The sequence below is a fragment of the Engraulis encrasicolus genome, chromosome 7 (assembly GCF_034702125.1).
Source record: "Engraulis encrasicolus isolate BLACKSEA-1 chromosome 7, IST_EnEncr_1.0, whole genome shotgun sequence".
Taxonomy (NCBI): domain Eukaryota; kingdom Metazoa; phylum Chordata; class Actinopteri; order Clupeiformes; family Engraulidae; genus Engraulis; species Engraulis encrasicolus.
In genome coordinates, this window is record NC_085863.1 from 14,529,085 (window position 1) to 14,556,409 (window position 27,325).

Genomic DNA, 27,325 nt, shown 5'->3' on the forward strand with positions numbered 1-27,325 from the left:
ATTACTTAGTAAACTTTCATATAAAGAACAAATTTGGCAATAGGCAGCCCAGTTTCAATAAGCAGCATAGTTGCAGTACCTTTTTTGACCATTTCCTGCGCAGTGTCCCTTTAAGCCATTTAAGCCTAAGGCACCTGCAAAAAAATGCCTGCTGAATGCCTATACTACGTCCTTTTTGTGAAAAGGTGCCCTCAGCCTATATCTCATAACACATAGGATATAAAAACATGCAAAAAAAGTTGCATTGAAAAGCTAGGACCCTCATCTTGCATTAGAACGTGTTCATTCAGCTCTAACATATCCACATTTTAATAAAAACCTCAAATCTCCAGAGGCTGAATGCAGTGTCTATGTCTCTCCAGGCAACTATGTCAATGCAGCGTACACACAGTATCAGGCTTATATGGCTTAATGCCCAGAGGTCTCTGACAGCTAGGCTGGACACTGGATTGGGTGGGCAATTCCCTGCGTTCCTTTGACATGTGACAACGTTTTGATTGTCCATCAACAATACACCAACAGTGCATTGAGTTAGATGTTATTGCTTGGAGGCTAGTGAGAAGCATTGGGGCTAATAAATCTGTCATAGTAATAGGGTCAATGACGGGCTTTTTTGGACTCACACATCAAGTGGTACAACCACAGATAATGCACATCATGGCCGTTACTACCATTGAGGACACAGAGGTCATGTCCTCTGTATTTTTTTCAGTAATGTAAAATTTATCTAGGTATGATGAAAATGGATATATGATCAACAATGATAAATTCAGTCTGTATACGCCACCCCCATTTATCCTCAAGGCAGTGATTAATGATAACCAAACCACTAACCACTTTTGTCTGAAGTGTTTGAAGCNTTCTAAATGTACAGTGTGCAGTAAATGCATGCAGTATTTGACCTCAGTATCTAAAAAATATCTGGTTACCGCCCTGATGCACATAGAGTAATTAGTCTTTGGTAATTAATGTACTGCAATGAATATGCTTCTGAGAAAAACAATTAAAAACAAAACAAAAAAAATCATTTCATCCATATAATAGTGGCATTAGGTGTTGTTGCATCACCCTGACATGTGCTACTACTGAAATCTCATTGACCTAATGATCTATTATTTGAGTCCAGCAGAACCCAGTTCAATCACCAAAAGGGTTTTCATGCAGTGTACAGTACACTGTGTTATATGTAGACATCCTCCGTGGCCTGCCACACTGTTGTGAGTGTTGCTGTTCTGCAATGAGCTAAGTAAAAACCGCTCCTTTGAGCAACCGCTCAGCTTTTTCCTCCTGTGTTGCAGAGACTTTTCAACTTTGTTTATAAAAGGTAAAACTTTAATGATGACCACACACCTCTGTCTTCCGCGGGCTCTCATCTGATTACTGCTGTACTGCTATTTAAATAATAATTTCCACTAATATAAGGAATGCAATAAACTTATTTAAAAATGTGTTTTTGGTATTGTATGTCTTTATTCATAGGACAGTGAAAGAGTGACAAGAAACGAATGGGGAGAGAGAGGTGGGGAAGGATCGGCATGGGACCCGGGCTGTGATCGAAGACCGGTGCCCCACCGTTAGAGCCATGGGGCCAATAAGACTTAGACTAAACTTCTCTATTGTCCATTAAACTTACATAAAATGGAAAATTTGCTTTGGTGGTGGCATAAGGACGCACAAGGACACACAAGACAAACACACATCACAGTCAACACAATAAAGAATATATATATAATGTATATATACACACTGTATGTGTGTGTAGATAAAAGATAGATAGATAAAACCTGCGGAATAAAATTAAATCTCATTGCTCAATTAAAATGAATAGACTATTCAATTTCACCATATTACTTACTTAAACTGTATGTTAAACAGTATGTTAATCATTCAGCGGCCTTTGGCTATTATTATTATTACTGTTGTTATTATTATCATTATCATTATTAGACTGTTGTCGCTGTTGATATGCTTAGTATGGAGAGGGGGTTACTGAAGGACAAAGCTGGTTTATTATTATTATTATTTTTTAATATATATATTTTTAGGGGCTTCTTTATGCCTTTATTTGATAGGACAGTCTGAGATGGTGACAGGAAGCGAGTGGGACAGAGAGAGGGGGTGGGATCGGGAAATGACCCCGGCCGGACTCGAACCGGGGTCCCCGTGGGCATGCAAGCCCAAATGTGGGGGGCTTAGCGTGCTGCGCCACAGCGCCCCCCAAAAGCTGGTTTATTCGACTATGTGAAAGCCCACCTGGGACATTGTCATTGGGGGACACAGCACTTGGTGCTCACTGCACACAACGAAAGTGCCCCAAACTTTGCCACAAGGCAGCAAGATGGGGGAGAGCAGAACACTGGTTAATTACTCCCCCACACCAACCTGGTGGGCCGGGAGTCAAACCAGCAACCTTTGGGGTGCTTTACCCTAACTGCTAAGGTGATTGACTATACTTTTAACCAAATGCAATGCAATATTTTTAACTGTTTGAAATGCCCTGGAAATGTTGGCCTTCTCTGACATAATGAGAACTTTAATGTAGTATTATTACATTTTTACACAACAATGCCCCCTGGTGGATACATGTTTTGTCACAGATCTGATGTCAACTTCAAAAGTTCCTCGAAGAGGTCTAGTCGGACAGTTGTCTGGATATCCATTTGTGGACATGACACCATATGGCCAGTGGATGTTTAGTTTCTGAAGTGAGTTTCTGTTTTATTATATTTAATAAAGTGGATTCTGGGAAATGGAAGAAGATACACATGTCTTCTTATTGAGGACTGCTTGAATTTCAAATCACAACTGGTCCAGTAATTCTCCTTGACATTAAGTTCCTAAATCACACTCGTCTACGCTACAGAACCCTGTTATCCAGATATCTGCACGCTCTAGTCAAACAATGTTTGTTCATCGTTGAATTCTAATGGCTGTCCCTCTTCACACACTAGCCCATCATTCATCCCACTGCTAGCTCCCCAAAACCCGCCAACCTGTTTATCTAAACACAGGGGGTCAGATTTGTTTTTGGAATGTTTAATTAACGTTTAATGCTGTCAATTTTGGTGAAAAGATTAACCTTAAGTGGTTTATCTGCTTGCACCTGTGCTTGACAAACACTCGAGGCTGCCTACTTCTTTTTCCAAACAGCGGCACTTAAGGCTCTGTGTGTGTGTGTGTGTGTGTGTGTGTGTGTGTGTGTGTGTGTGTGTGTGTGTGTGTGTGTGTGTGTGTGTGTGTGTGTGTGTGTGTGTGTGTGTACGTCAACGTAATTATGTCTGCAAGGGTTTTTGGGGGAAAAACACAGAGAGTCTTTAGTCTTAGTCACTTCACATTTGTCAATAGACGTATTTAAAGTGAACACTTGAAAACCACCGATTGTGGATATAGTCAAGTATTAAAGTGAATGGCCAATTTTGTCAGCACATGTACGTAGCCTACCTTTCTAGTTTTCAGAAAAAGAGAGTGTTCAGCTACTGGAAAAAAATCCCAAGTCCCCAGAGGGCCGCAGGGCCGGCTCTAGTCAAATCTGGTGCCCTAGGGCACTTCCTTCCCCCCTTTCCTTTTTGTGCATTTAGAAATCGGCATCTGTAAACATAACACAATACATTTGATCGAGTGCATCTGACCAGTACCTACATAATACAGTATATATATATATACTGAGTGACCATGAATATTCATTTTCCATGTGAAGTTTAATGTTTTATTTCGCTTGAAGTTCAAATTTTGTGGGAGTTCCTGGTATTATTACCGGCGCCCCCAAGACATCTGGTGCCCTAGGGCGACCGCCCTGTCAGCCCATGCCTAGCGCCAGCCCTGGAGGGCTGTTTGCCTCCGCTGGAGCAATTCCTTATTCAGTTTGACTTAATTGGCCTTTCCTGCTGAAGGTAGGACTTGTGTGTATGAGTTGTGCAGTGATATCTCCGCACATGTGGAAGACATTTAGAGGCTCTTGACTATGGAAATCCTGCACAAATTCAACAGATCCCCTTCTTGCGCTCCCTCCTCCTTCTCCCTCTCTTCTCTCTCTCCCCCACCCTCTCTCTCTCTCCTTCTCTCTCTCTCTCTCTCTCTCTCTCCATTTGACCTGCACCTTATGTAAAGCTCTGGCCAATTAGCCTTACTTAACCCCTGCTGTTGCCAGTAAGCACCAGACACTGAGGTGCTCTGCTCAAGTCATCCGGGCCTGGAGAGTCGCTCCCAGGCCAGCGTTCAACACCACCATAGCTGAGGGGGACAATGTTCAACACCACCCATAGCTGAGGGGGACTGTGCTCAACACCACCCATAGTTGAGGGGGACTGTGCTCAACACCACCCATAGTTGAGGGGGGCCATGTTCAACACCACCCATGTGCTCAACACCACCCATAGTTGAGGGGGCCAGTGTTTAACACCACCCATAGCTGAGGGGGCCAGTGTTCAACACCACCCATAGCTGAGGGGGACAGTGCTCAACACCACCCATAGCTGACCAGGCCAGTGTTCAACACCACCCACAGTTGAGGGGGGCAGTGTTCAACACCACCCATAGCTGAGGGGGGCCAGTGTTCAACACCACCCATAGCTGAGGGGGGCCATGTTCAACACCAACCAGTGTTCAACACCACCCATAGCTGAGGGGGACAGTGTTCAACACCACCCATAGCTGAGGGGGCCAGTGTTCAACACCACCCATAGCTGTGGGAGACTGTGTTCAACACATTGATTGGATTTTTTCAGGGCTGACTGGGAAAGTGTCTGGGAAAGCGACTGGGAAAGTGTCCCAGACCAATGTTCAACACCCCACATGGCTGAGGGGGACAGTGTATGACACAACCCATAGCTGAGGAAGACAGTGTACGAAAACCCACATGACTGACCAGGACAGTGTTCAACAACCGACAGGGCTGACCAGGACAGTGTAATAGACCCCACATGACTGACTGGGACAGTGTTCTGGGATAGTGATCAAAACCTAACATGGCTGAGGGGACAGTATTTAACTCCCCACAGCAGGGCTCAGGCGGACCTCACATGACTGACTGGCAGGCCCGTAGCCAGGGGGGGTTCGAGGGGTTCGTTCGAACCCCCCCTCCCATCCCCCACCCCCACTCGAATCCCCTAACTACGTTGCATACCCACTGTGACTGGAAGGCCATTTCATCCCCCTCACTAAACTAAGCCTTTGAAATAAAATAGTAAAGGTTTGCCTGTTAAAGTAGGGAAATTAAAAATGGTTGTTGCTGTTGTCAGCCTTGAAACCAATGAATAAAATATGTCTAAAATCAAATATTTGAAGTGTGCTCGTGTATTTGGGGGACATTGGAGTAGGGAGCCAAATGAAGTCCACTTTCAGGGGAAAAACATCCCCCCCCTACCACAATGCTGGCTATGGGCCTGGACTGGGACAGTGTTCAACAGCACCCAGGGCTAACCAGCGGTGCCTTTCTCGACGACGTCATCAACTAAGTGACCAACTTACTTGGTTGCAATGTAAATTCCCATAGTCCCATAGAACCAAGTAAGTTATGCTTAGCAAATGATGCTTTCGAGATTCAAGATTCAAGAATTCTTTTAATACATCTCATTATAGGTTAATAGAGTACAATTCCTCCTCAAAAGATACATAAATGAAAGATTTGTTTGCCTTCCTAATGCATCTTCCCTCAAATAACACCAGTATGGAGGGTAGGTCACAGCCGCATATGAGAAACAGGGTCCTGGACAGTGTTCAACACAACACATAGCTGAGGGGGATTGAGTCAGAGAGAGTAGAGAGAGAGAGGTTCCATTGGCCCATTGTTTCCGGGTTCTATTATTGCAAGGGGAGGGGGGGAAATCCCCCTTTAGGCAGACCTAAGGACTGTTCTATTTAATGCTAGGAGTATTATGACACGCCCCTTTAGGCAGACCGGAACCTGGTCATGTTAGGTGCCCATAGCAAACTATTACGTTGGCATATCTCTATATACTTAAAGAATCTCTGCCTGAGGGGGATTGAGTTGGGACAGCCAGTGCTCATCATCAAAAAGTGTTGTTTCTGTTATATGTCTCGTACTGACCTTGGCAAATCTGACTTTGAGTCAAGTCCAGTCAAACCAAGTCAAGCCAAGTAATACATGTATTTATTTATTTATTTATATAGCGCATTTCATACACAATAAGGCAACCCAAACAATAATGAAAACAGAGCAATGCAAATGTGGAATGAAGATAAAAAATGGTAAAAACTGTATAAAAAATGTAGGCCTATTAAAAAGTGACAATAAAGAGCAACAAGAGTGTGAGTGTGAGACAGTGTTCTCCAGTCACTAAGGGCTGAGTGGAGTGGTGTTCAGGGACGTGTAGAGTTAGCCAGCGCTTGAGGCTTAACGCCTTGCTGCTTATGTCACTACTGGAGCTGGACGAACTGGGTGGTGCGCATGGGAAATCCCAGCTTGTGGAATTGTTGACTCTGAAGAGTGACACATACACATACACTACTACACACACACACACACACACACTTGCTCGCGTGCACACACACACACACGCACACACACGCGCACACACACACACACACACACACACACACACACACACACACACACACACACACACACACACACACACACACACACACACACACACACACACACACACACACGCGCACACACACCAGTGGTACAGTGATGCATTACCACCCGCCTCCAAAAGACAAAAATCTCATTGTCACGTTGTCATACTGGTTTTGAGTGCATGTAAGTTACTGTATGTTCCACTCAGCGCATCAGTGTTTAGAGAGATTTTATGTTGATGAATACCAGTGCAGAGAAATGAATAGTCAAGGAAACTGAAGATCTCCTCTGGAAAGCATCAGGCTGCATCAGTCCGATGGCTGGCCCTCTTTCATCGCCAGACCTGAGCTCCCCCAGGACTTATAATTCTCAGTCTGTTAGCTAGCCCCAGATTGACTGGCTCATTGATGGTCTGCACATGGCTCCCACTTTACAATGTCCAACACAACAGCATACACTACGTAGCAACAGATCTGAATTTGGTGAAGCTATACGGACTGACTGAGGAACTATGCTTTCAGCACTTGTTGAAGGGTAGTGCTTTTAGATTTTTTTTTCATCACTGTCATTATCATTATTTTTTTTATTATTGTCAATGTGTGGTTTTACAGTGGAAGACTGTATTTCTTTCTTACTTTCTTTCTTTCTTTCTTTCTTTCTTTCTTTCTTTCTTTCTTTCTTTCTTTCTTTCTTTCGTTCGTTCGTTCGTTCGTTCGTTCGTTCGTTCGTTCGTTCGTTCTTTCTTTCTTTCTTTCTTTCTTTCTTTCTTTCTTTCTTTCTTTCTTTCTTTCTTTCTTTCTTTCTTTCTTCTCTCTGAGCTGGAGACAGAGATAAAGGTGCTGTTCGTTTAGTCCCACAATCATTCATTTCAAATTTGAATCTGAAAAGTTAATTGGTGCAGTGCAAGAAATCGAATATCACACTTGTCAGCAATTAATTTGATTGGAATTAATTCACGTTGCATTTTTTTTGCATGTGTGACAAAGCCTAGCAATTACAGTGAGTGGCCCTAAAGGTCACTTGTGTTGAGGGGGAAAAAAGGCCTCTCTCTTTCTCTCTCTCTCTCTCTCTCTCTCTCTCTCTCTCTCTCTCTCTCTCCATCTCTTTCCATCTCTCTCTCTCTCTCTCTCTCTCTCTCTCTCTCTCTCCATCTCTCTCTCTCTCTCTCCATCTCTTTCCATCTCTCTCTCCATCTCTCTCTCTCTCTCTCTCTCTCTCCATCTCTCTCTCTCTCTCTCTCCATCTCTCTCTCTCTCTCTCTCCATCTCTTTCCATCTCTCTCTCTCCATCTCTCTCTCTCTCTCTCCATCTGTCTCTCTCTCTCTCTCCATCTCTCTCTCTCTCTCTCTCTCTCTCTCTCTCTCTCTCTCTCTCTCTCTCTCTCTCTCTCTCTCTCTCTCCATCTCTCTCTCTCTCTCTCTCTCTCTCTCTCTCTCTCTTCTAGGAGGAGGTGACTTGGGTAGAAGAGTGTGTGTTTGGACATTACGCAGACCCACAGTGCTTAATAGCACTAATTTCCAGCAGACATGCTCTGAAATAAAACATGGGTGTGGAGTGGAGTGAAGAAACCCCTGCAAAAAAAGGCCCGGCATATTTGGACTTTGAATGAGCAATGGTTTAATTGAAGCCACATTTATGAATGTGAACCAGAAAACAGGGCTGACAGTTAACATGCCTTCCCTTACAGCCCAGGGAAACAGATACACCTATAATTAACTAGTGTTTATTTTCACTTAAATAAATCTTAATACCAGCCGGCCGCGGAGATTGGAGCAGTGCTAACCACCTCCTGGTCGTGGGCAGACTGGAGCGCCATTGAACCCAACACACATACAATCAATCCGACAGAATGTTACATTTGAATGTGATATGTAGCTCGAGCAATGTTTATTTATTAGTGGTATTTTTTTCTGGGTGATTGTACTGTATGTGCTTTATGTGTGGTGTTATCCGTCATGTGCATTAGCGTAACATAAAGGCCTACTTAACTATGTGTGTCCATTCTGCTCTGATGAATAAATCTGCAAATATTTGAAATTAGTCTCAACAGGCTAATTCAAATTTCATACTTTTCTTGTAGTAGAATTTTTCTACGTGCCTGCTCAAGTACAGGAAGGGGAATATTGGCCAACATCTTGACATTTTAGTAACAAATACAGTAGACGTGAATAGAATAAACTGATTACAGGAAACCTCTTCATGTTGTACACTGAATTAGATGTTTTGTTCGTAACACTTTAGAATAACAGGCGATCATAAATCACTTATAAAGTATTAGTAACGCTTAGTTAATAATGAACTCATAATGAACAAGACATATTGGGGAGATGTATATAAGGGATGTGTAGTTGCCTTTTAGTGACCTTTTGGAAATGTCACTAATTCAAAATAATGTAAAACTTTTTCACGTGGCCCTATACCGTGGCTCTAACGTTCCCCATCTCTCTCTCCCGCACATTTCCTGTCAAAATCTCTCACTGTCCTGTCATTGATAAACCAAAAAAAAAGACCAAACGATTTTTTTCATATATTCTGTAGATAATTCTTATGGATAGTAGTGGTGTCAACAATGATCGATTCGGCGATCCGAATCGATCCGGGCCATGGACGATCCAGATCCAGATCCAGATCCGGCAAGTTCCAGAATCAATCCGGCAATTTTTTTAAGTGTCAATTACTTCCATGGATAGTTCGGGAGCAAATGAATGTTAAATTAAATAAAAACACTTTTAAACATTGCTAGACTGATACAGACTGATACAGAAAACAGCCAATAAATTGTTGCTCAGTATCTGACTACTTGTATTTCCTCATCATGGCTGAACATTTGCTTTGCGTTCAGTAGAAATGTAATGCATTGCAATGCATTGTAGAATTGAATCGAATCGGATTGGATCTAATAGAATCGAATCGAATCGGATCTACTACCTCCCGAATCGTGATCGAATCGGATCGTGAGGGCAGTGCCGATCCACACCACTTATGGATTGTATTAAAAATATGTGAAATAAATCAAAATATTTAAAACCATCATTAATAAAACCCAAAGTCTCCACATAAAATAAATCAATGGAAAAAAAAACATATTTGATGAAAACAATAATAATCACATGTATTTTACATAAAACAGGAACACCACACCCCAGGGAATATAGTAGCTTCAGGATTAATGTTATAACAGAGAGAGTAGAGAATATCTCTGGTTATAAGGGTTTAATAAGTCTGCTATTGTAGATTGACAAAGGCGCATATGAACAGGTGAAGTCCATAGCTCGGGGCAGTGTAATAGAATGCTCGGTGTGTCTCCCATGAGGAGGTGCATGCTGGGTAACCTACCAGACCTGCTGAAGACAATCCGACTGGGCCGGGCGGGCAGGCAGGGTGTGGCTCTGGAATGGGACACTCCAGTATTGTTGGAACACAGAACCATTTCACAACTCTATAGAACACAGAAAAAAAAGAAAAGAAAATGCTCACGTGTCTCATATGATCTGGGTGCTGGGCTAACACATAAACTAAAATAAAGACAAAAGACTGGTGACGTTTCAGGCTTGTGTCTTTTTTTTAGACCATGGTCTGGGGTCATGACCTGAAAAATCACAGCTGATTTTACAGCTTCCTTCAAGTGGAAGGAAAATCTCCAGATCTGACTCCAAAGTTGCAGCAGTGTGTGTGTGTGTGTGTGTGTGTGTGTGTGTGTGTGTGTGTGTGTGTGTGTGTGTGTGTGTGTGTGTGTGTGTGTGTGTGTGTGTGTGTGTGTGTGTGTGTGTGTGTGTGTGTGTGTCTCTCTCTCTGTGTGCGCACGCTGTGTCACATGGTATTGCACGGTTACACTTTATTTTAATGGTTCACTATTACAGTGGATCTACCACATTAGGTACAGTATAATAACCAATGTGACAATATTTAATACCATGTAACACCAGTGTAACACCATGTACCAATTTTGTACTTACATCTAGGGTTAGGGTTAGGGTTAGGGACGGGTTGGTACATGGTATTACACTGGTGTCACATGGTATTAAATATTGCTACACTGGTTATTACACTACCTAATGTGGTAGATCCACTGTGACAGTGAACCATTAAAATAAAGTCTTACCCATTGCACTTAGGTGATGCTTTTATCGACTTACAGTTATTTACAGGGTATTGGTTACAGTCCCTGGAGCAATGTGGAGTTAGGTGCCTTGCTCAAGGGCACTTCATCCATGAAAGGGTGTAAGGGTGTAAGGGTGAGATTCGAACCTGCAACCCTCTGATCTTAAGACCAACTCCCTAAACATTTAAACACTGCCCACTATGCATGCACCTTAATGTGTGTGTGTGTGTGTGTGTGTGTGTGTGTGTGTGTGTGTGTGTGTGTGTGTGTGTGTGTGTGTGTGTGCGTGTGTGCGTGTGTGTATGTGTGTGTGTGTGTGTGTGTGTGTGTGTGTGTGTGTGTGTGTGTGTGTGTGTGTGTGTGTGTGTGCACTGCAGCTCACACCTGTGTAGGCTCTCTCGCCTGTCTAGCATAGCATCTGGGAATGGGGATGGCAGGTGGAGTCCTGAGACGGTCTATTGGGTTAGAGCTCTAGAACTAAGAAAATATTTGGTAGAGTCAACATCTCCAAGATGAATAGGCCTACTGACGACCCCTCTTCCTTACTCTTCTGGCCACCTTGCAGTCAATGTGTTCACCTCTGTCTAAACTCTGACACACTTACAGTGTATAATATACATACACACAGAGATTATAATCATTCATTTCTAGTGAGCAGTGGGCCTTTTGTAAGTAAGCTTCCCCTTTGGTCTGTCATCACTGTAGTGTTGTACTGTTGATGTCAGCAGAGGGCGCTGAAGGAGAATTTAGTAGGCGAACACCCATCCCTCCACTTGGTCTACTCTAGAAGACATCACCCAATCTGACACATTATGGCAAGAGTGAAGTTTTAATTGTTTTCCATTTGCCTCATTGCTAGTGGTCTAATTATCTTTAGCATGTATTAATGATATGGAGGATCCATTAATGTAGCCTATTCATTGCAAATGCCTCATCCAAAGTGCTGCGCTAAGAAACTAATTAAAAACAACTGACTACTGACTATTTGACCTCGTTGAAATATCCACAAATGCAAGTAGCCTACAGTGTCGCTACACAGACGCCACACACATTTAGGCCTACCTTACCTTTATTAAATTGGCTTCATCTACAATTGTAGCCACACAAATTACAAAGAGCGCACATGACAGCATTGCGTTACTCTGTATGCCACATATGGATAGCCTTTCTCCAATTTAGCGCCAACAACGTTTCCTGGCATTATTCTAACATTATTCTCTTACCGTCCTCGCTAGAATGTAGGCTATCTATTTGCTGCAGCCCCAATGACGTTGTTGTAACACTTCCCAAATCTTTCAGAGAGGGCAGTCTGACCACTCTCGACTTCTCCACTATCCTACTTCCGTTCAGTCTACTTCGCTGCGTTCTGTCGGGCAGTTCAGTTCACTGCTTTCGGGCTCTGGGGATCCCACAGACAAGGCGAAGCCATGAGTTTCCATGCCGAAACCAAACCCTTTACAAACCATACACTGTTATAAACCAGGGGTCTCCTTTCTCAATCCATAGTGTGTGACTATTTCCCATCGGGGAGAATGAAAAGGCAAAATTCGTGGCAAGACGGCTTCGCAAGAATCTTTAAATCATATGATTCCGACAAAACGGGCAGAGACAGTGATATCACGTAAGTCGATGTATAACCTATAGTCTACTTGTGCAAATTATTATCTTAAGGTTATCAAAGAGCCACCCTCCTACACGTAGCCTACAATTCCGTGATGCAAATGTTGGATAAAGTTTTTTTTTATGGTATCGGTTATGATGATGATGACGCAGACTGCTGCCATTGTCAAATTAGGAGCTGTCTGACTGTCTCATGAGACGAGGGTTAACGGAGTGCTTTGTACGCTGCTATTCTAATGTGCCGAGTCCATTTCTGAAACATTGTTTCCGAAGCTGGCAGGCAGCGGTGTTCGAGACGTTGAACACTGCCAAATGTTTAGAGGTGGAGCATGCTGAACTGCGGGAAAGTTAATTTTGGAATGGCCCACCCTCCTCTGTTAACAGATGATTCTCTAGACTTGGCGATGCTTCAGATAAAAAATGTCTTGTTGAAAGCAGGAAGTGTGCGTTTAACTGTTTGTGTTGTGTGAGCCTAGTAGTAGCCTACCCCAGACTTTAGGCTACTTGTAAAAGACAAAGCTAAACTCTGTGTGATGGCAGGGCCAAGGATGAAGTATCAGTTACATCTGGGTGGGTCATTCACAGTCTCACTATTGTCACTTTCCTGGTCCCATTCATCCATTCTCCCTGTGTACAAGTTTCACTAGCAAATGAACATGACACTGCTGCTGCTGGTGAGTTTGAATTGAAATGATTTTGAATATAATGAATATACTTTTGCTTGTTCCCATCCTAAAAGTGTCCTGGAAAATGAGGCGGACTTTGCATCTGGGAAGGATGACAGCCCTGACACTGTCCCTGTCTCTGCCCCTGACATGCCAGAGGTATGGTTGCAATTCCCATTTTATGACAGAGGCACTTATTTCAGTTATTTCATGTGTATGTGCTGCTGAGTATTTTCCCCTGAAGGTCTACATTCTTTTGGCTACCACGAGACGTTTTCATTTTGAAATGCCACTTTGTGTCCAAGACTGGGAGGGCAGACGATAAAACCTGCCTCTTTCAGTCTGTGCTCAGGGATTACTGACCTGGGCCCGGATCCAGGGGCCCAAGAGCCGAAGCGCCAAGGGGGCCCTGAAGCCCTAGCCTCCACGCTACAACTCCCCCCGTTATATTTGTGCTCTCATATTGTGGTAAAATTGCACTTGTACGACTGTATGTTCAAAATTCCCCAGGGATGGAAACCCTCAACCCCCTCTCTAATATCTTCGCTAAACCTTCAAATATTTTGTAACCCCGCAATGCCATGGAAGGTGGGGGTGTGGGATGTGTGGCTTTCTTGTTGTCTGGCTCAAGGGCCCATGGAGGGGGGCCCTTTCTTGTTGTCTGGCCCAGAGGCCCATGATGTCCTAATCTGCCCCTGTTTGCGCTCCGACCACAGCTGATTTCACTAATCGTATGATCTTTCCTGTTTGATGATATGTCTACATGTCAGGACAGGCTGGTAAGGATTTCAATCATGTTCAAGGTTTCCCCCAGCACTGTGTGGTTATAATGGCGGCCTCTCTGACAACAAACTCCTACCACCTTGACTAAAACTTTTGTATTGTGAGTTAAATTCCTTGAGTTGCTTTTCAAAAGCTGCATTACACCTTTTTTGTGGGGGCTTTTCTTAGTATAACTGAAAAGAAAATAAAGGTCCGCAACACTGTTAGATGCTCCCAAATATTTAATGGCACGACGTTTCGGACTAACCGTCCTTCAGCAAAGTGCAATGAAGGACGGTTAGTCAGAAACGTTGTGCCATTAAATATTTGGGAGCATTTAACAGTGTTGCGGACCTTTCTTTTCTTTTCAGTTATCTTACGTTTGGTCCAGCACCTGTGCCACTGATGTGCGCGCATTCTTTGACTTTCTGGATTGGCTTTTCTTAGTATGACAGTTCACATGAAGCTGCACAACATAGCCTTTCCCATCATGGTAGTCACATGTCTCATTACATTATATATTGCATTACATTACACTTAGCTGACACTTCTGTAATGGAGGCCAACTAGCAGAGTGTGGCATGGAACGTTAGTAAACCTCCCTCCCGAAGCCTCACACAGTATCAGTAGTGGACCAGTCCGATAGCTCAGCGGTACCCAAACTGTTGTGGTGACAAGGAGGTGTCGGATTCAAGCCCCTAGTGGTGGACTGCGCAGAAACACCTCAGTTACACTTCTATCAGTTGCATTACATTACATTCCTTTATACTTAGCTGACACTTTTATCCAAAGTGACCTATGTGACTGAAGTGTTTCCACCTCCAAGTGTCCACCCCCCAGGTCTCGAACTCGCCACCTTCTAGTCAACGTGTCAGTTTGGGTATGGGAGGCACAGGGTGATACCGTTGAGTTAACAGACCAGTCCAATAGCTCGGCGCTACTGATAATGTGTGAGGCTTTGGGAGGAAAGTTTACTAACGTTCCATGCCACACTCTGCTAGTTGGCCTCCGTTACACTTACAGTGCAGGGTATTGGTTACAGTCCCTGGAGCAGTGTGGGATTAAGTGCCTTGCTCAAGGGCACTGCAGCCATGGATGGTGGCGTAGGGAGAGGTCAGGGTAGGATTTGAACTTGCAACCCTCTGACCTTAAGACCACCTCCCTAACCATAAGCCCACAGCTGCCCCCAAAGTCTGATAACAATGAACCCCCTTCCCATCTTGACTAACAAATGTTTTGCAGGAAATGCTACTGTACCATTTGTAGTTGTTTTACTTCCTAATGCCAGCATGTCTACACGTCGTTGGTGTCTTATGAATGGAAAGTTTTGCGGATGTTGGAAGAAGTAGCTGTAAGAGGTGAAACGAGGTTATGGATCTATATTTGCGGTTAAGTGAAATAATGTCTGAGTCTGCAAAGGCAGAAGGAGGATCAGATATCCCTTCTGTTCCCAGCAGAGCTATGGAGACACACCACAGGCCAGGGTTCTTCTGGTGAGGTATGACGAAGCATCTCACAAGGCCTTACTGTGTCCATATTCATATTCCAATTCAATTCAATTCAATTCAATTTATTGGGGACCATGTACAGTTAAAACATAAATGTTGCCATTTCATGCATTGTTCCAGAGTTATCCTCAGGCTAGTAATCCTTACTCTGGCCAACATCCTACACAGTGCACCTTTTAAGCAGATATGTTCTATTGGACTAAGAAAATGTTTGGTTAAACTTCGGCACAGCCTTTTCTTGCCTCAACCAGTAGCAAACCGAGGGAGGCGGGTTAACCAGGCTGTTTGGGAAACGGTATTCGTTATCTTCTTGGTCAGACCAAAATCTCGGTACAAGATTTGAAAGTCGATGATAATCAGACAAACATCATACACGCTTCTCACTGCTTAAAATGTTGCTCTTTTTCTTCCCCTAAAATGCCTTTTCAAGATCAAGATTCAAGATTCTTTTTAATGGTCCCGAAGGAAATTTGTCTTGGACATACATAGCTGCCACATACACACAACACTGATACACATGATGCCAAAAAAACTAATAAAAAACCAAACAATAAACACATACATAGTGTAAATACATACATACATAAAGTGCCCTCATAGAGATACTCAAGTGCATATCTACTACAGCCTCCTACACACATACATGGCATTACAAGGATGGTAGTTGTTAACGACCTGCGTTCAATAGGTTAACAGAAACGGGGACAAAAGAAAACCTATACCTATTCAAAAACCTTTTCTTATTTTTAACTAGTACTCTGAATCGCCTGCCAGAGGGTAGCAGCTCATATTCTGGGTGCAGAACATGTGATGGATCCTCAGTTATTTTCCTAGCATGCCTAACTACAGACTCTTCATATAATTGCTTGGGTTAAAAGTCAAGTATTTCATCACTTCTGTCAAACACATTGCCCCAATCACCCAACAACCCCTTACCCACCCCCCTTTTATATTGTGTCGTATTTGTCAGACAGTCAAGAACGCAGTAAATGCAATCATCACACCTCATCACACTACACATCTAATGTGAATACGCTTTCTATGGCCTTCACAACACACTGCTGAATTCCACAGACGAGAGATGCAGAGGAGGGGAGAGGAGGAGAGGAGGGGAGAGGAGAGGGGGAGAGGAGGAGAGGAGAGGAGAGGAGAGGAGAGGAGAGGAGAGGAGAGGGGAGGGGAGGGGAGGAGAAGAGTGGAGAGGAGAGGGGAGGAGAGGGGAGGAGAGGAGAGGGGAGGGGAGGAGAAGATTGGAGAAGAGAGGAGAGGAGAGGAGAGGAGAGGAGAGGGTAATAGGGGAGAAGAGAGGGGAGGAGAGGGGAGGAGTGGAGAGGAGAGGAGAGGGCAATAGGGGTGAAGAAGGGAAAGGGAGGGAAATTGTTGAAATGCTAGGAGAGGAGAGGAGAGGGGAGGGGAGGGGAGGAGAAGAGTGGAGAGGAGAGGAGAGGAGAGAGAGGAGAGGATACGATAGTAGAGGAGAGGGGAAAGGAGAGGGTAATAGGGGAGCGGAGGAGAGGAGAACAGGAGAGAGGCGATGGGAGAGGGGAGGGGAGGAGAGGAGAAGAGGAGAGGAGAAGAAAGGAGATTGTAATAGGGGAGAGGAGAGGAGAAAGGAGAGGGAAATAGGGGAGAGAAAAGGAGAGGAGAGCAGGGGAGAGGCGAATGGAGAGGGGAGGGAAAAGGAGAGGCTAGAAGGAGAGGAGAGGAGAGAAGAGAAGAGTAGAGGATAGAAAAGGAGGAGAGGAAAGGAGAGGAGGGGAGGGGAGGGGAGGGGAGAGGTGAAGGGAGAGGGGAGGGAAAATGAGAGGCTAGAAGGAGAGGAGAGGAGAGGAGAGCAGGGGAGAGGCGAAGGGAGAGGAGAGGAGAGGAGAGCAGGGGAGAGGCGAAGGGAGAGGAGAGGAGAGGAGAGGAGGAGAGGAGAGGAGAGGAGAGGAGAGCAGGGGAGAGGCGAAGGGAGAGGAGAGGAGAGGATAGAAAAGGAGGAGAGGAAAGGAGAGAATAGAAACGGAGGAGAATCAAAGGGCAGTCATAGCCCAATGGTTAGGGTGCTGGTGTTGGAACTAAGGTTGCAGGTCCGAATCTCATACTGTATCTCCCTTGGCTAAAGTGCCCTTTAGCAAGGCCCCTATACAGTAACTCACATTGGTCCAGGGACTGAAACCAATACCCTTTTATAATAGCCGTGAGTTGCTTTGGATTCGTCAGCTAAGTGTAATGTGCTGTTGGAGAGGAAAGAAGAAGAGGGGTGACATGGCACCATTGTGCTGTGTAGTTGGCCTTGGTGGCCATTGTATCACAGTGGGTGCGTTCCAAGATGCAACCTTGCGTCCTCCACTTGAGCTTGAAGTTGTGGCCTCATACCAGGAAGTAATACGTCATGATGACATCACTGACAACAGCATTATATTTCAATATCTTGCAAAAATGCAATTGTAAAGTCATTTTCTCATTCGCAAACTGGAAGGTGAATGAAGAATAGTCCCCCAAAAGTTGTTGTGGCTAGGCTGACAGCAGGGAAAACTTTATTGTTTTCTCCACGAAGGAGGGGCCAGGAGGTGGGGCGAGGCCACAAGCACAAGTGGAGGACGCAAGGTCGCATATTGGAACGCACACACAGTATCATGGCACTGCCGTGACTCACACTCCCTCTCTGCTGTACAATAGGTCGTAATGTTGTAATGTGCGTTTCAGTGGCCAAAGCTGACTCATGTACTGTACAGGACATCGCTTTGGACAAGTGTCAGATAAGTGGTAGTAGTGTAGGGGTGTAAATCACACACCCTTCATGGCGATTTGATTCAATATCGATTATTCGATATTCGATTATTTTCGATACTTAAGAATGCTCCACAATTCGATTCATTTCGGTTTGATTAAAATCAATGTTTCATTTTTTTGTTTACCTTACAGGCTTGGCTTATGTGTGAAATGTTAAATAAATCAACAAAAGCTGAAATGTCTGCACACATTTCATTCGAGGGGCACCTTCATTATGGTTAGTCTATTATTACTGCATGAGCAAAAAAAGGAATTGATTAATTGAATCGTGGGATGTTGGATTGATGCATCGAGTATCATTTACTCCCCTATTGGATAGTAGTAATGGTTATAGAAGTCGTTGAACAGTATTAGAGCTTGTTGTTCAGTAGTAGCTAAAATGTAGAGGTATGGTTGCAAATATTGTCTGAGGGCATACATTACTTGTTAAGATATGACAATAAAAACATAAATAGAAAATGTATTTAATATGTTTAGAAACAATCCTTCCTTTGAAAGCCTCACTAGTTCTTTTGTCAGTGTCAATACGTATATTACTGCGAAGCGACAAGCAATATGTTTGACATGTAAAGATGAAGTATTATAGGCATTCATTAACGTTAAACATCATTACATTACAAGACATTGCATTTGGCACACGCTTCATAAATATACAGGAAATATACAGAACAACAAGTGCAGATGGACACATCAAGATGGACCTAATTACATTTGCAAATATGTTGGAAGAGCTATAGTGTTGTTTTTCAGTTTCCAAGACAGCATGTCAGATAAGACTAGTGTGCCTCCTGCCTGTCTGATGTATGAGCTGTAATTACTATCTACTCCACTGTGTATGCTCACATCTTCGCAATATCCTGTATCTGCTAATATTTGACATTGAACTTTGTTTGCATAGTTTTGCTGGTATTACAGCGTCACGCATCAATGCAGATCTACAAGTGGGCAAACATGCTCATCTTTCTTTCATCCTTCCTTCCTCCCAACTTTCACTGCTCATCCCCAGTGAAAGACAAATTCCCAGGAACACTTCCATTCCTCCAAATGGTTTTGGCACCATTATCTGTATACATTATGTATACATTATCAGTACAAATTGTGTGCATACATTATCTGTACAAATTGTGTGCATACATTATCTGTATAGTAATGGTGGGGTGGCGTCCGCGCCAATGTCTTATCCTGAGCGTATCGCTCGGTGCGTAATTCCAAGAGCAGTATAATGAAAAGGAAGAAAGGAGTCGCACACTGGAGCTGAATGCAAAATCAAAAACTGTATTAAACAAAGCTGAAAAAAGTAAATAAAACCGACAGACAGGGGACAAACGTTTCGGGTCTAGCCCATCATCAGTGTTCCCAGTTCTTCAAAATAAGAAACCTGACAGACGCACAAGCCCGCACCTTATCTTTTACAGATGCAGAGATTGAGAACATACCTTATCTGTACAAATTGTGTGTGTGTCTGCGTGTCTGTGGGTCTGTGCGCACGCATGTGTGTGTGTGTGTGTGAGACTTTTGTCAGTGTCTAGCATGTTTAGTATAACTGCACATTGGAGACTGGTCAAACGCAATTTCAAACTTCCGTGCTAACCCTTGTTACCTAGATTTCTGACAATAAAGTACACTTAACTTGACTTGACATTCTTCATACTAGTTGATGTGCCACTGTGGTGCACTTAAGCAGTACAAATGGACAAAAAGTATTAACTGCAGTTGTCTGCCCATCAGTATGCACTGACTGCACTTCAAGTGGTAAATGGACAGCATTATGGAGCACTTCTTCCTACTCCTTCAAGCACTCAAAGTGCTTTATAAAGTGCAGCCCTCCGTCACACATTCTGTTTGGGTGCAGGCTTAACAATGCATCAAGCATTAGATGGAAATTAGCTTGTAAACTATAATCTGGTGCAGGTCATCTATTTTACTTTTGTAACTGATGTACTTTGCACATGGTCCCTGTCGAAATAAACCAAGTAAACTAAACTAAAATAAAATAAAATAAAATAAAATAAAATAAACATGTCTTCAGTTGAAGTTGAAGGAGGAGTCCCTTTGCTTTAACCACACTCCTTCGTACTCTGATATTTTTTTTAATTATATTATATATATGGGGAAGTTCATGTTCACTCTCCTGATATTTCTTGCAGAATGGTAACGTCTCAGACATAGTGCCTGAAATCAGTCGTGCAGCAGAAGGATATACATGTAACATTTCTGAGCAGATTAGTCGCATAATAACTCGAAATATTTTCAATTCAAGATCAGGCATTTATGGGATTTATCCCCTGCCATATGTCCTGTATTTGCCCTGCATTAGCCTGTCTGTCTAGTGTTGGCGCTGAATGAGTTAAGCCCAATAGTGGGCGGGTTTCGGGGGAGGGGAATGAAGGGGGGAGGGGTGGCCGAGCGTCTGCTTCACAGGCAGGCAGGCAGGCAGGCGCTGTAGGATTACAAGGTAGCCTCCTGCACTGTAAAAGGCAAGCTAGCGAGAGAGAGAGAGTGAGAGTGAGTGAACGAGAGAGAGGGACTGGGAACGAACGAGTGGAGCTTCCGCCGTCGCCGCCGCTGCTGCTGATTCTCACGCTACACAAGCTCTCCTTCTTTTTTTCCCTTTTGCCCGGCAGTGCTTGCCTTCTGCTGGTGTCTGTGTGTGTGGCCAACAGAACAGACGGGTCAGTGATTGAGGAAACTTAGCCTGAGAGGTTGCCTTCTGTTGCCCTGTTACCTTGCTCTACCTCTGAACTGTGCCACTTCTTCCTCTTCTTGTTCTTCTCCGTCTCCCTTTTTCCCCCCCTCCTACCTCATGTAGGCTCTCCAGGGCTCCAGTGAAGGGGAGGAAGGAGGTTCTCGTAGCAGCCGGGAGCAGGATCGGGACAGCCAGCAGAAGGAGCAGGAGCAGGAGGTGGTGGAGGAGCAGGAGGTGGTGGAGGAGGAGGAGGCGGCAAGTGCACCGGACAATGAGGTCGGCTCTGAGGCAGAGCCCCCGGACAGGCAGCCTGCTACTCCCCGGCCCCCCGACTCCCCAGGGCCCAGCCCCAGCCCCAGCTCCAGCTCTCGTTCAGGCTCAGGCGCTCGGTCTCGCTCCCCCAGCCCACCACCATCTCCCCTTCCCCAGCCTACTGCTGCTGCTGCTGTTCCCTCCCCTGCCGCAGTTCCAGCCCCAGCCCCAGACTCTTTCCTCAAAAGGCTCGGGAATTTCTTCCACTTCTTCTCCAAGCCAGATCCGAAAGTAGCAGCCCTTCAGCAGCAGCAGGAGCAGCAGCCGGAGGAGGAGGAGGAGGCAGATTCAACTGTACCGCCACTACCGCCCTCACCATCATCACCATCATCATCGTCACCATCGTCACCAACTACATCCTCATCATTGCCATCGCCGTGGCCATTGCTCAGCCTTGAGGGACTAGTGCCATGTGAGGTGGTGGGGGGGGACCACTACAGGAGCTTACTGCAGGCCAGCGAAACGACCATCACCACAGAGCTGCCGCCCAGACCCAGACCTGGGGACGGTGATCTGCTGGGGCCACGCTTGGGTCACGGGGAGATGGAGAAGCAGCGACCACTACCAGCAGCAGCTAGCCAGCGCCAGAGTCAGCAGGAGAGCTGTGCCCCTTGGTGTACCCCTGGCTCCGCTCCTGCCCCCGCTCCTGCCCCTGCCCCCGATAGTGCCCCGGCATACCAGGAGGCCGCAACAGTGGCAGCACCCACTGACCCACAAGGCCAGATGCCAAAGAGTTTGTAAGTTTCCTACTACCTACTCTTCTCTCCCTTCTACTGTTTCAAGTTAAAAGTTTCCATCCGATGAGTTCAGCTATATGAGCAACTGGACGACGACTTCTTTTATTGGAGCTTGAGAAGTCCAGTTGCCCAATAGCTGAATGATAACATGACCTGGATGACCGAGAATCTTCGCAGACTTACTATAGGTTCCTAGTTGAACTTGTGAAATGGGTCACTTTTACCACTGTAGTATGAGACAATGTATTATTAATCCCTGATAGCATTCATGTCGCTGTTTGGTTCATAACCCCTGTCCTGTCACTGTGCTGTTGTGTTGTGTTGTGTTGTATCCCTTCTATACTAAACTAACTGCTCCTGCTAGATCTAGACTCTAGAGAAACACTCGGGGGGGGCGGTTGCGGTTGGCAAAGGGTTTATTTGGGTTGTGTAACGGCCTTGAAATGTTGATTACCTAGAAAATGTCACAGTTGTATTTTAGGGATTTGGGGATTAACATCAAAGGGAAATCAAACAAACCTGCAGGGAAATAGGACAAGGGAGAGAGGGGGAGAGAGAGGAAGAGAGAGGGAGAAGAAGAGGGAAGGAGGGAGGGAGAGGGAGAGATGGAAAGAGGAAGGGAGGGAAAGAGAGAGACAGAGAGAGATAGATGAAGGGAGGGAGGTGAGGCAGAGAGAGAGAGAGAAGGAGAGAGAGAGAGGGAAGGAAAGGAGAGAGAGAGAGAGAGAGAGAGAGATATGCAGGGAGGGACAGAGAGAGAGAGAGAGACTTGTCGCGTATGAGAGAAAAACTTGACGCGTATGATGGAGAGATAGAGAGATGGAGAGATTGCAGGAATGCTCACATGTTTTGTTTGTGGGAGTATTGCCCATTATATCGGCTGGCATGGCCCAGATGCTTCAGGGCGCTACAGTGCCCTGGCATGAAACCCAGGGAGACATGTGACTCCAGAACGAGGCAGACGGGGACTTCAAGTCAAGTCAAGTCAAGTTTTATTGTCGTATCAGTGAGATACAAAGTAGAACACGGTGAGTGATGCTAGACATGTTTTGCAGAGAAGAATTGCAGTATGCATTTAGATAAGGTGGATACAATACAGTGGACACACAGACAGGCACACACACAGACACGCGCGCACACACAGACACGCGCGCGCACACAGACGCGCGCGCGCACACAGACGCGCGCGCGCACACAGACGCGCGCGCGCACACAGACACGCACACACACAGACAGGCACACACACAGACAGGCGCACACACAGACAGGCGCACACACAGACAGGCGCACACACAGACAGGCGCACACACAGACAGGCGCGCACACAGACGTGTGCACACACACAGACACGCGCGCGCGCGCGCGCACACACAGACACGCGCGCGCGCACACAGACACGCACGCACGCACGCACGCACGCACGCACACACACACACACACACACACACGCACACACACACACGCATGCATGCAGACAGGGCTCTAAATTAACACCAGCCAACTGCTAGTGAAAATTCTGTTATATTGGTAGAGAAAAAAAACTATGCACTTTGACCAATCAGTAAGTGGCTAGTAACATTGACATCTACTAGCCTTTTTGACTGGTGATGAAAAAAAAGTTAATTTACCGTAGAGCCCTGCATGCAGGTAGGTTTCCTCTGTTATATTATGTGGAGCCCTCAGTCCTCCCTCTGATGTCTCTCATCGGGTGGAGGAAGTGGCGACGCTAAATCGTGGATCTAGGGCACCGGCTTGCTGCTGGCTCTGCCCAATGGGGATAAGAATAGAGACGGCGAGGGAGGAAAGCGGACTGGCTGATGTTGGATAATGCAGACCCTGCTGTGAGCTTAGTTTAGTAGTTGATGATGAGTGGAGGAGAGACTTTATTGATCCTGCAGGAAATGAAGGGAAAAACAACATCGAGATCAACAGAACATGTTAACGGAGATGCGTGAACTTGTTACCAGTCTCATCGGTGTCCTGAAGCGATAAGCTTGGCACATGTTAGGGGCCTAGAGTTGTTTTAGCATTCGTCAGGCGCAATCATGGAGCAGCCGTTGCTGTATGGGTAATGTTGTCTCCTCTCTGTCCTGTGTGCTTGTAAAATGTTTGAAGGTAGAAGCTGACCACCTAGCTTTTGTTTGGAGAAAGCTCCAGATATGTGCACCTGGGAAGAGTGATTTTAATCCAGAAAGTCAAAGAATGCGCGCACATCAGTGGCACAGGTGCTGGACCAAACGTAAGATAACTGAAAAGAGAAGGTCTGCAACACTGTTAAATGCTCCCAAAAATGTTGTGCCATTAAATATTTGGGAGCATTTAACAGTGTGACCTTTTCTTTTCAAGAGTGATTTTAAGCCTTCCAGTCTACATACCACAGTTTGGGAGGACACTTGGCACATAAAGATTTATTATTCTATTATTTCCTTTGTGCCATGTCCATCATCGTCCTATTATTGGGTGTGAAGGGTGTAGCGGTTGTTGATCTGTTAATATTTCCAGGACACCTAATCAGTAGAGCACCCCATGATGAAGCCTCTGTCTCCTTGTTTTGGTGTTTTTATGAGTTTATTTGTGACAGGATAGCTGAGATAGACAGGAAGTACAACTCAAATAAAAAGTCAACAGCAACACGTGTCTCAAATATCATTGTGATTTTTAGAAAATGATTTCAAGGCTCTCAGTTTGAGAATCACTGTTATAGGAGTTTCACAGGAAACGTATGATCTTTGAACATTTCAGACCATTTTGTTGTCGTTGAACCTCGGGATCTACAGTTGTACCAGGCATTTTAGGCATGATGCAACTTCCTCGTAGGCAGCCCAGTTCAAACAGAGCTACCTTTTCTGTGTGTTTAGTATGCAAATTAGTGACTATTAGCAGGTCCGGATTAACGCACAGGCTAGATATGGCTGCAACCTAGGGGCATCTACCTGCCAGGGGGCCCCCTGATTGGTCAAAAGAGTTATGACATGATGCGATGTTGAAAAAAAAATCATCTGTCATGTTAAGTACAGTTGGAGACATGTTATCCTTAATTCCTAGATAGGAATTACGACACTGTCTTTGTCAATTATTATGTCAAGAAATTTGCCTTCAGAGGGGCCCCGCAGCAACCTGTAGCCTAGGGGCCCCAGGCCTGACCATTAGCATCACCAGTAATCAGCTTCAAGATCAAGATTCAATTCAATGTTCAATAAATGCACTGCAGTGTCAACAAAGTTGATAAGAAATTTGCTTCGGCACGCTCCCAGCATCAAAGGCATACAATGGGCCGAACACAGCAGCACAACAGGAGGAAATATTACTAATGGCTGTACAGTGAATAGGTCATTAAAGGGGTATGCCACTACTTTGCAGTTAAAATCGTTGACCAGAGTTTATAAAGGTGGTAAAGTGTCTTATTTTTTTATGTAAGCTGTTGTCTTGCTTTAAGACAAGTTTAGCGACATACTTCCCTCTTTTAACTTGTCTGAAAGTAAGACAACGCTTAACATGAAAAATAAGATGCTTTACCACCCTTATAAACTCTGGCCAACGTATTAAGTTGTATTAAGTCTGTATTAAGCCCCAAAATAGTGGCATACCCCTTTAAGGAGCTGAAATGTAATATTGAAAATATAGTGGTGGTGACATTGTTGTCAACGACTCGTTATAGTATATGAGCTATTCTTTTTTTGTCAGAGTAAAGTCAGAGAGTAAAAGTCAGTTTTATTGTCAATTCCTTCACATGTACGTAAATGGGTAGTCGGCAATATTTTTTATGACTTATAATTTGCCATGGAAGCTTAGCAGTGTAAAAGGGTGTGTAGCTTATGTACAGCATGTTGCTGCATTATGCTCCATATTAGAGTGTTGTTGGTGTAACGCCCTTGAAGCCTAAACCTGAGGCTCCTCTGTTTGAAGCCGGCCGGCCTGGGGCTCATGTTACCTCGTTGTTTTGTTTGTCGGCCTCGTCTCGTCTCTACCGCCTGACCAAGCACCATATGAGTTGAGTCTCTCTTACTGGTCTTGCCTGGCTCCTTTTCCTTCAGTTGAAGGAGAGGATTGTGCACATCCAAAGGAAAATGTGCAGGACGAAGGCCAACTGTAGTCTTCAAAGTGAGAAGTCCGCAAACTTAAAATCCTTTATGTTGTCGTTTATTATTTCATGACTGGATTACGTTTCGACTACAACAGTCCTCATCAGAATCTGATGAAGACTGTTGAAGTCAAAACGTACTGTAATCCAGCCTGCATAAGACAACAAAAAGGATTTTTAAGTGTGCGGACTTCCCACTTTGAAATCTACAGTTGGCTGGCTCCTTCTCATTGTCTGATGAAGGGCATGCTGCCCGAAACGTTACATTAAAAAGAGCAACGGGAGCTTGGTGTCGCGGACTTTTCATTCAATTTTTTCATGGCTCCTTCTCCTCGCCACTGCTTTCCTTACATCAGCAGCAAAGGAACATGCAGTGCTAGTGCTAGGGATGGGAATTGGCACCAGCCTCTAAAGCCAAACGCTGCTATATGAAGTCTCTGGAAAGTTTTGTCCGCAAAATGATAGCGTGCTATTTGAGTGGATAGTGATTTCTTCTTCCATCTCGGCAAGTTAATTTCCACCCCTGGCTGTTTGGTGCCTGCCTGCCTACCGTAGCCTACGAGCAGGCCTGGACTGGTCATCTGGCATACAGGGCAATTTCCCGGTGGGACGACAGTCCTCAGGGGGCCGATCCCTTTGTTTGTTTGTTTGTTTGTTTGTTTGTTTGTTTGTTTGTTTCGAATTTTCCCTTCGAGACCGGCCCCCAATTTAGATGGGGCAGGCCATCGGCGCATCTTTAACCCATTTTGTCCTAAGCCCTTTTTGGGAAAGGGTGCCCTCTTCCTATTAAATCCTAAATATCTCAGCCTCCGAAGTACATACAGACATGAAATGAGTTGCATTTAAAAGCTATGGACCCTCATTTTGCCTTGGAATGTGTTCATTAAGGTGTAACTTACACCCAATTTTAATAAAACTGCGTATATGTGTCTCCAGGACACAATGGGTTAATATACAGTGGACTGAGCCCATCAAAATTGTAGTAGGAGGGTGGGGGTGAGAGGGGCTGGTGTATGTCTAAAACGCCTCCAGGGGCATTTGTGGTCCCGGTTGAAGGAGAGGATTGTGCACATCCCAGGGAGAGGTGCAGGACGAAGGACAACTGTAAGTTTTCCGAGTGAGGAGTCCGCACACTTAGAATCCTTTTTGTTGCATTTTATTTTTTCATGGCAGCCATGAAAAAATAAAACGCAACAAAAAGGATTCGAAGTGTGCGGACTGATCACTCTGAAAACTACATTTGTGGTCCCGGGCCGGTTTGTGGTCCCAGTCTAGCCCTGCCTACGGGGGAGACGAATGAGCCTGGTTGCCTGTGTGTGTTGTTCACAATGTGCCACGCAATCTTGCTCTCAGCTTCCCTCTATTATTGTGGTGTGTGAAGGAGAGGAAATGCTGACAATCTGTGAGAGACGTGATGACCTCATACGTGGCCGGCCGATGCCGTGGCCATGTGTGGGAAGGGAAGAAACCAGGCATTGTGCAGAAAATGTGTTGCTTTTGGGGGGAGGTGGAAGAGGGGAAGAGGGGGTAGGG

The 27,325-nt window shown here is 44.9% G+C and overlaps 1 protein-coding gene across 2 annotated transcripts in view; it reads left to right on the forward strand.

Moving 5' to 3' along the window:
- Window positions 1–12,008: 12,008 nt before the first annotated feature.
- Window positions 12,009–27,325, forward strand: part of LOC134452506 (uncharacterized) — a 47,289-nt gene continuing 31,972 nt past the window's right edge. For both annotated transcript variants that reach the window (XM_063202929.1, XM_063202930.1), the window contains exons 1-3: window positions 12,009–12,264; window positions 13,003–13,087; window positions 20,786–21,711. In XM_063202929.1, coding sequence (XP_063058999.1) covers window positions 12,176–12,264; window positions 13,003–13,087; window positions 20,786–21,711 — 1,100 coding nt within the window. In that variant the 5' untranslated portion in view covers window positions 12,009–12,175. The remainder of the gene's footprint in view (window positions 12,265–13,002; window positions 13,088–20,785; window positions 21,712–27,325) is intronic.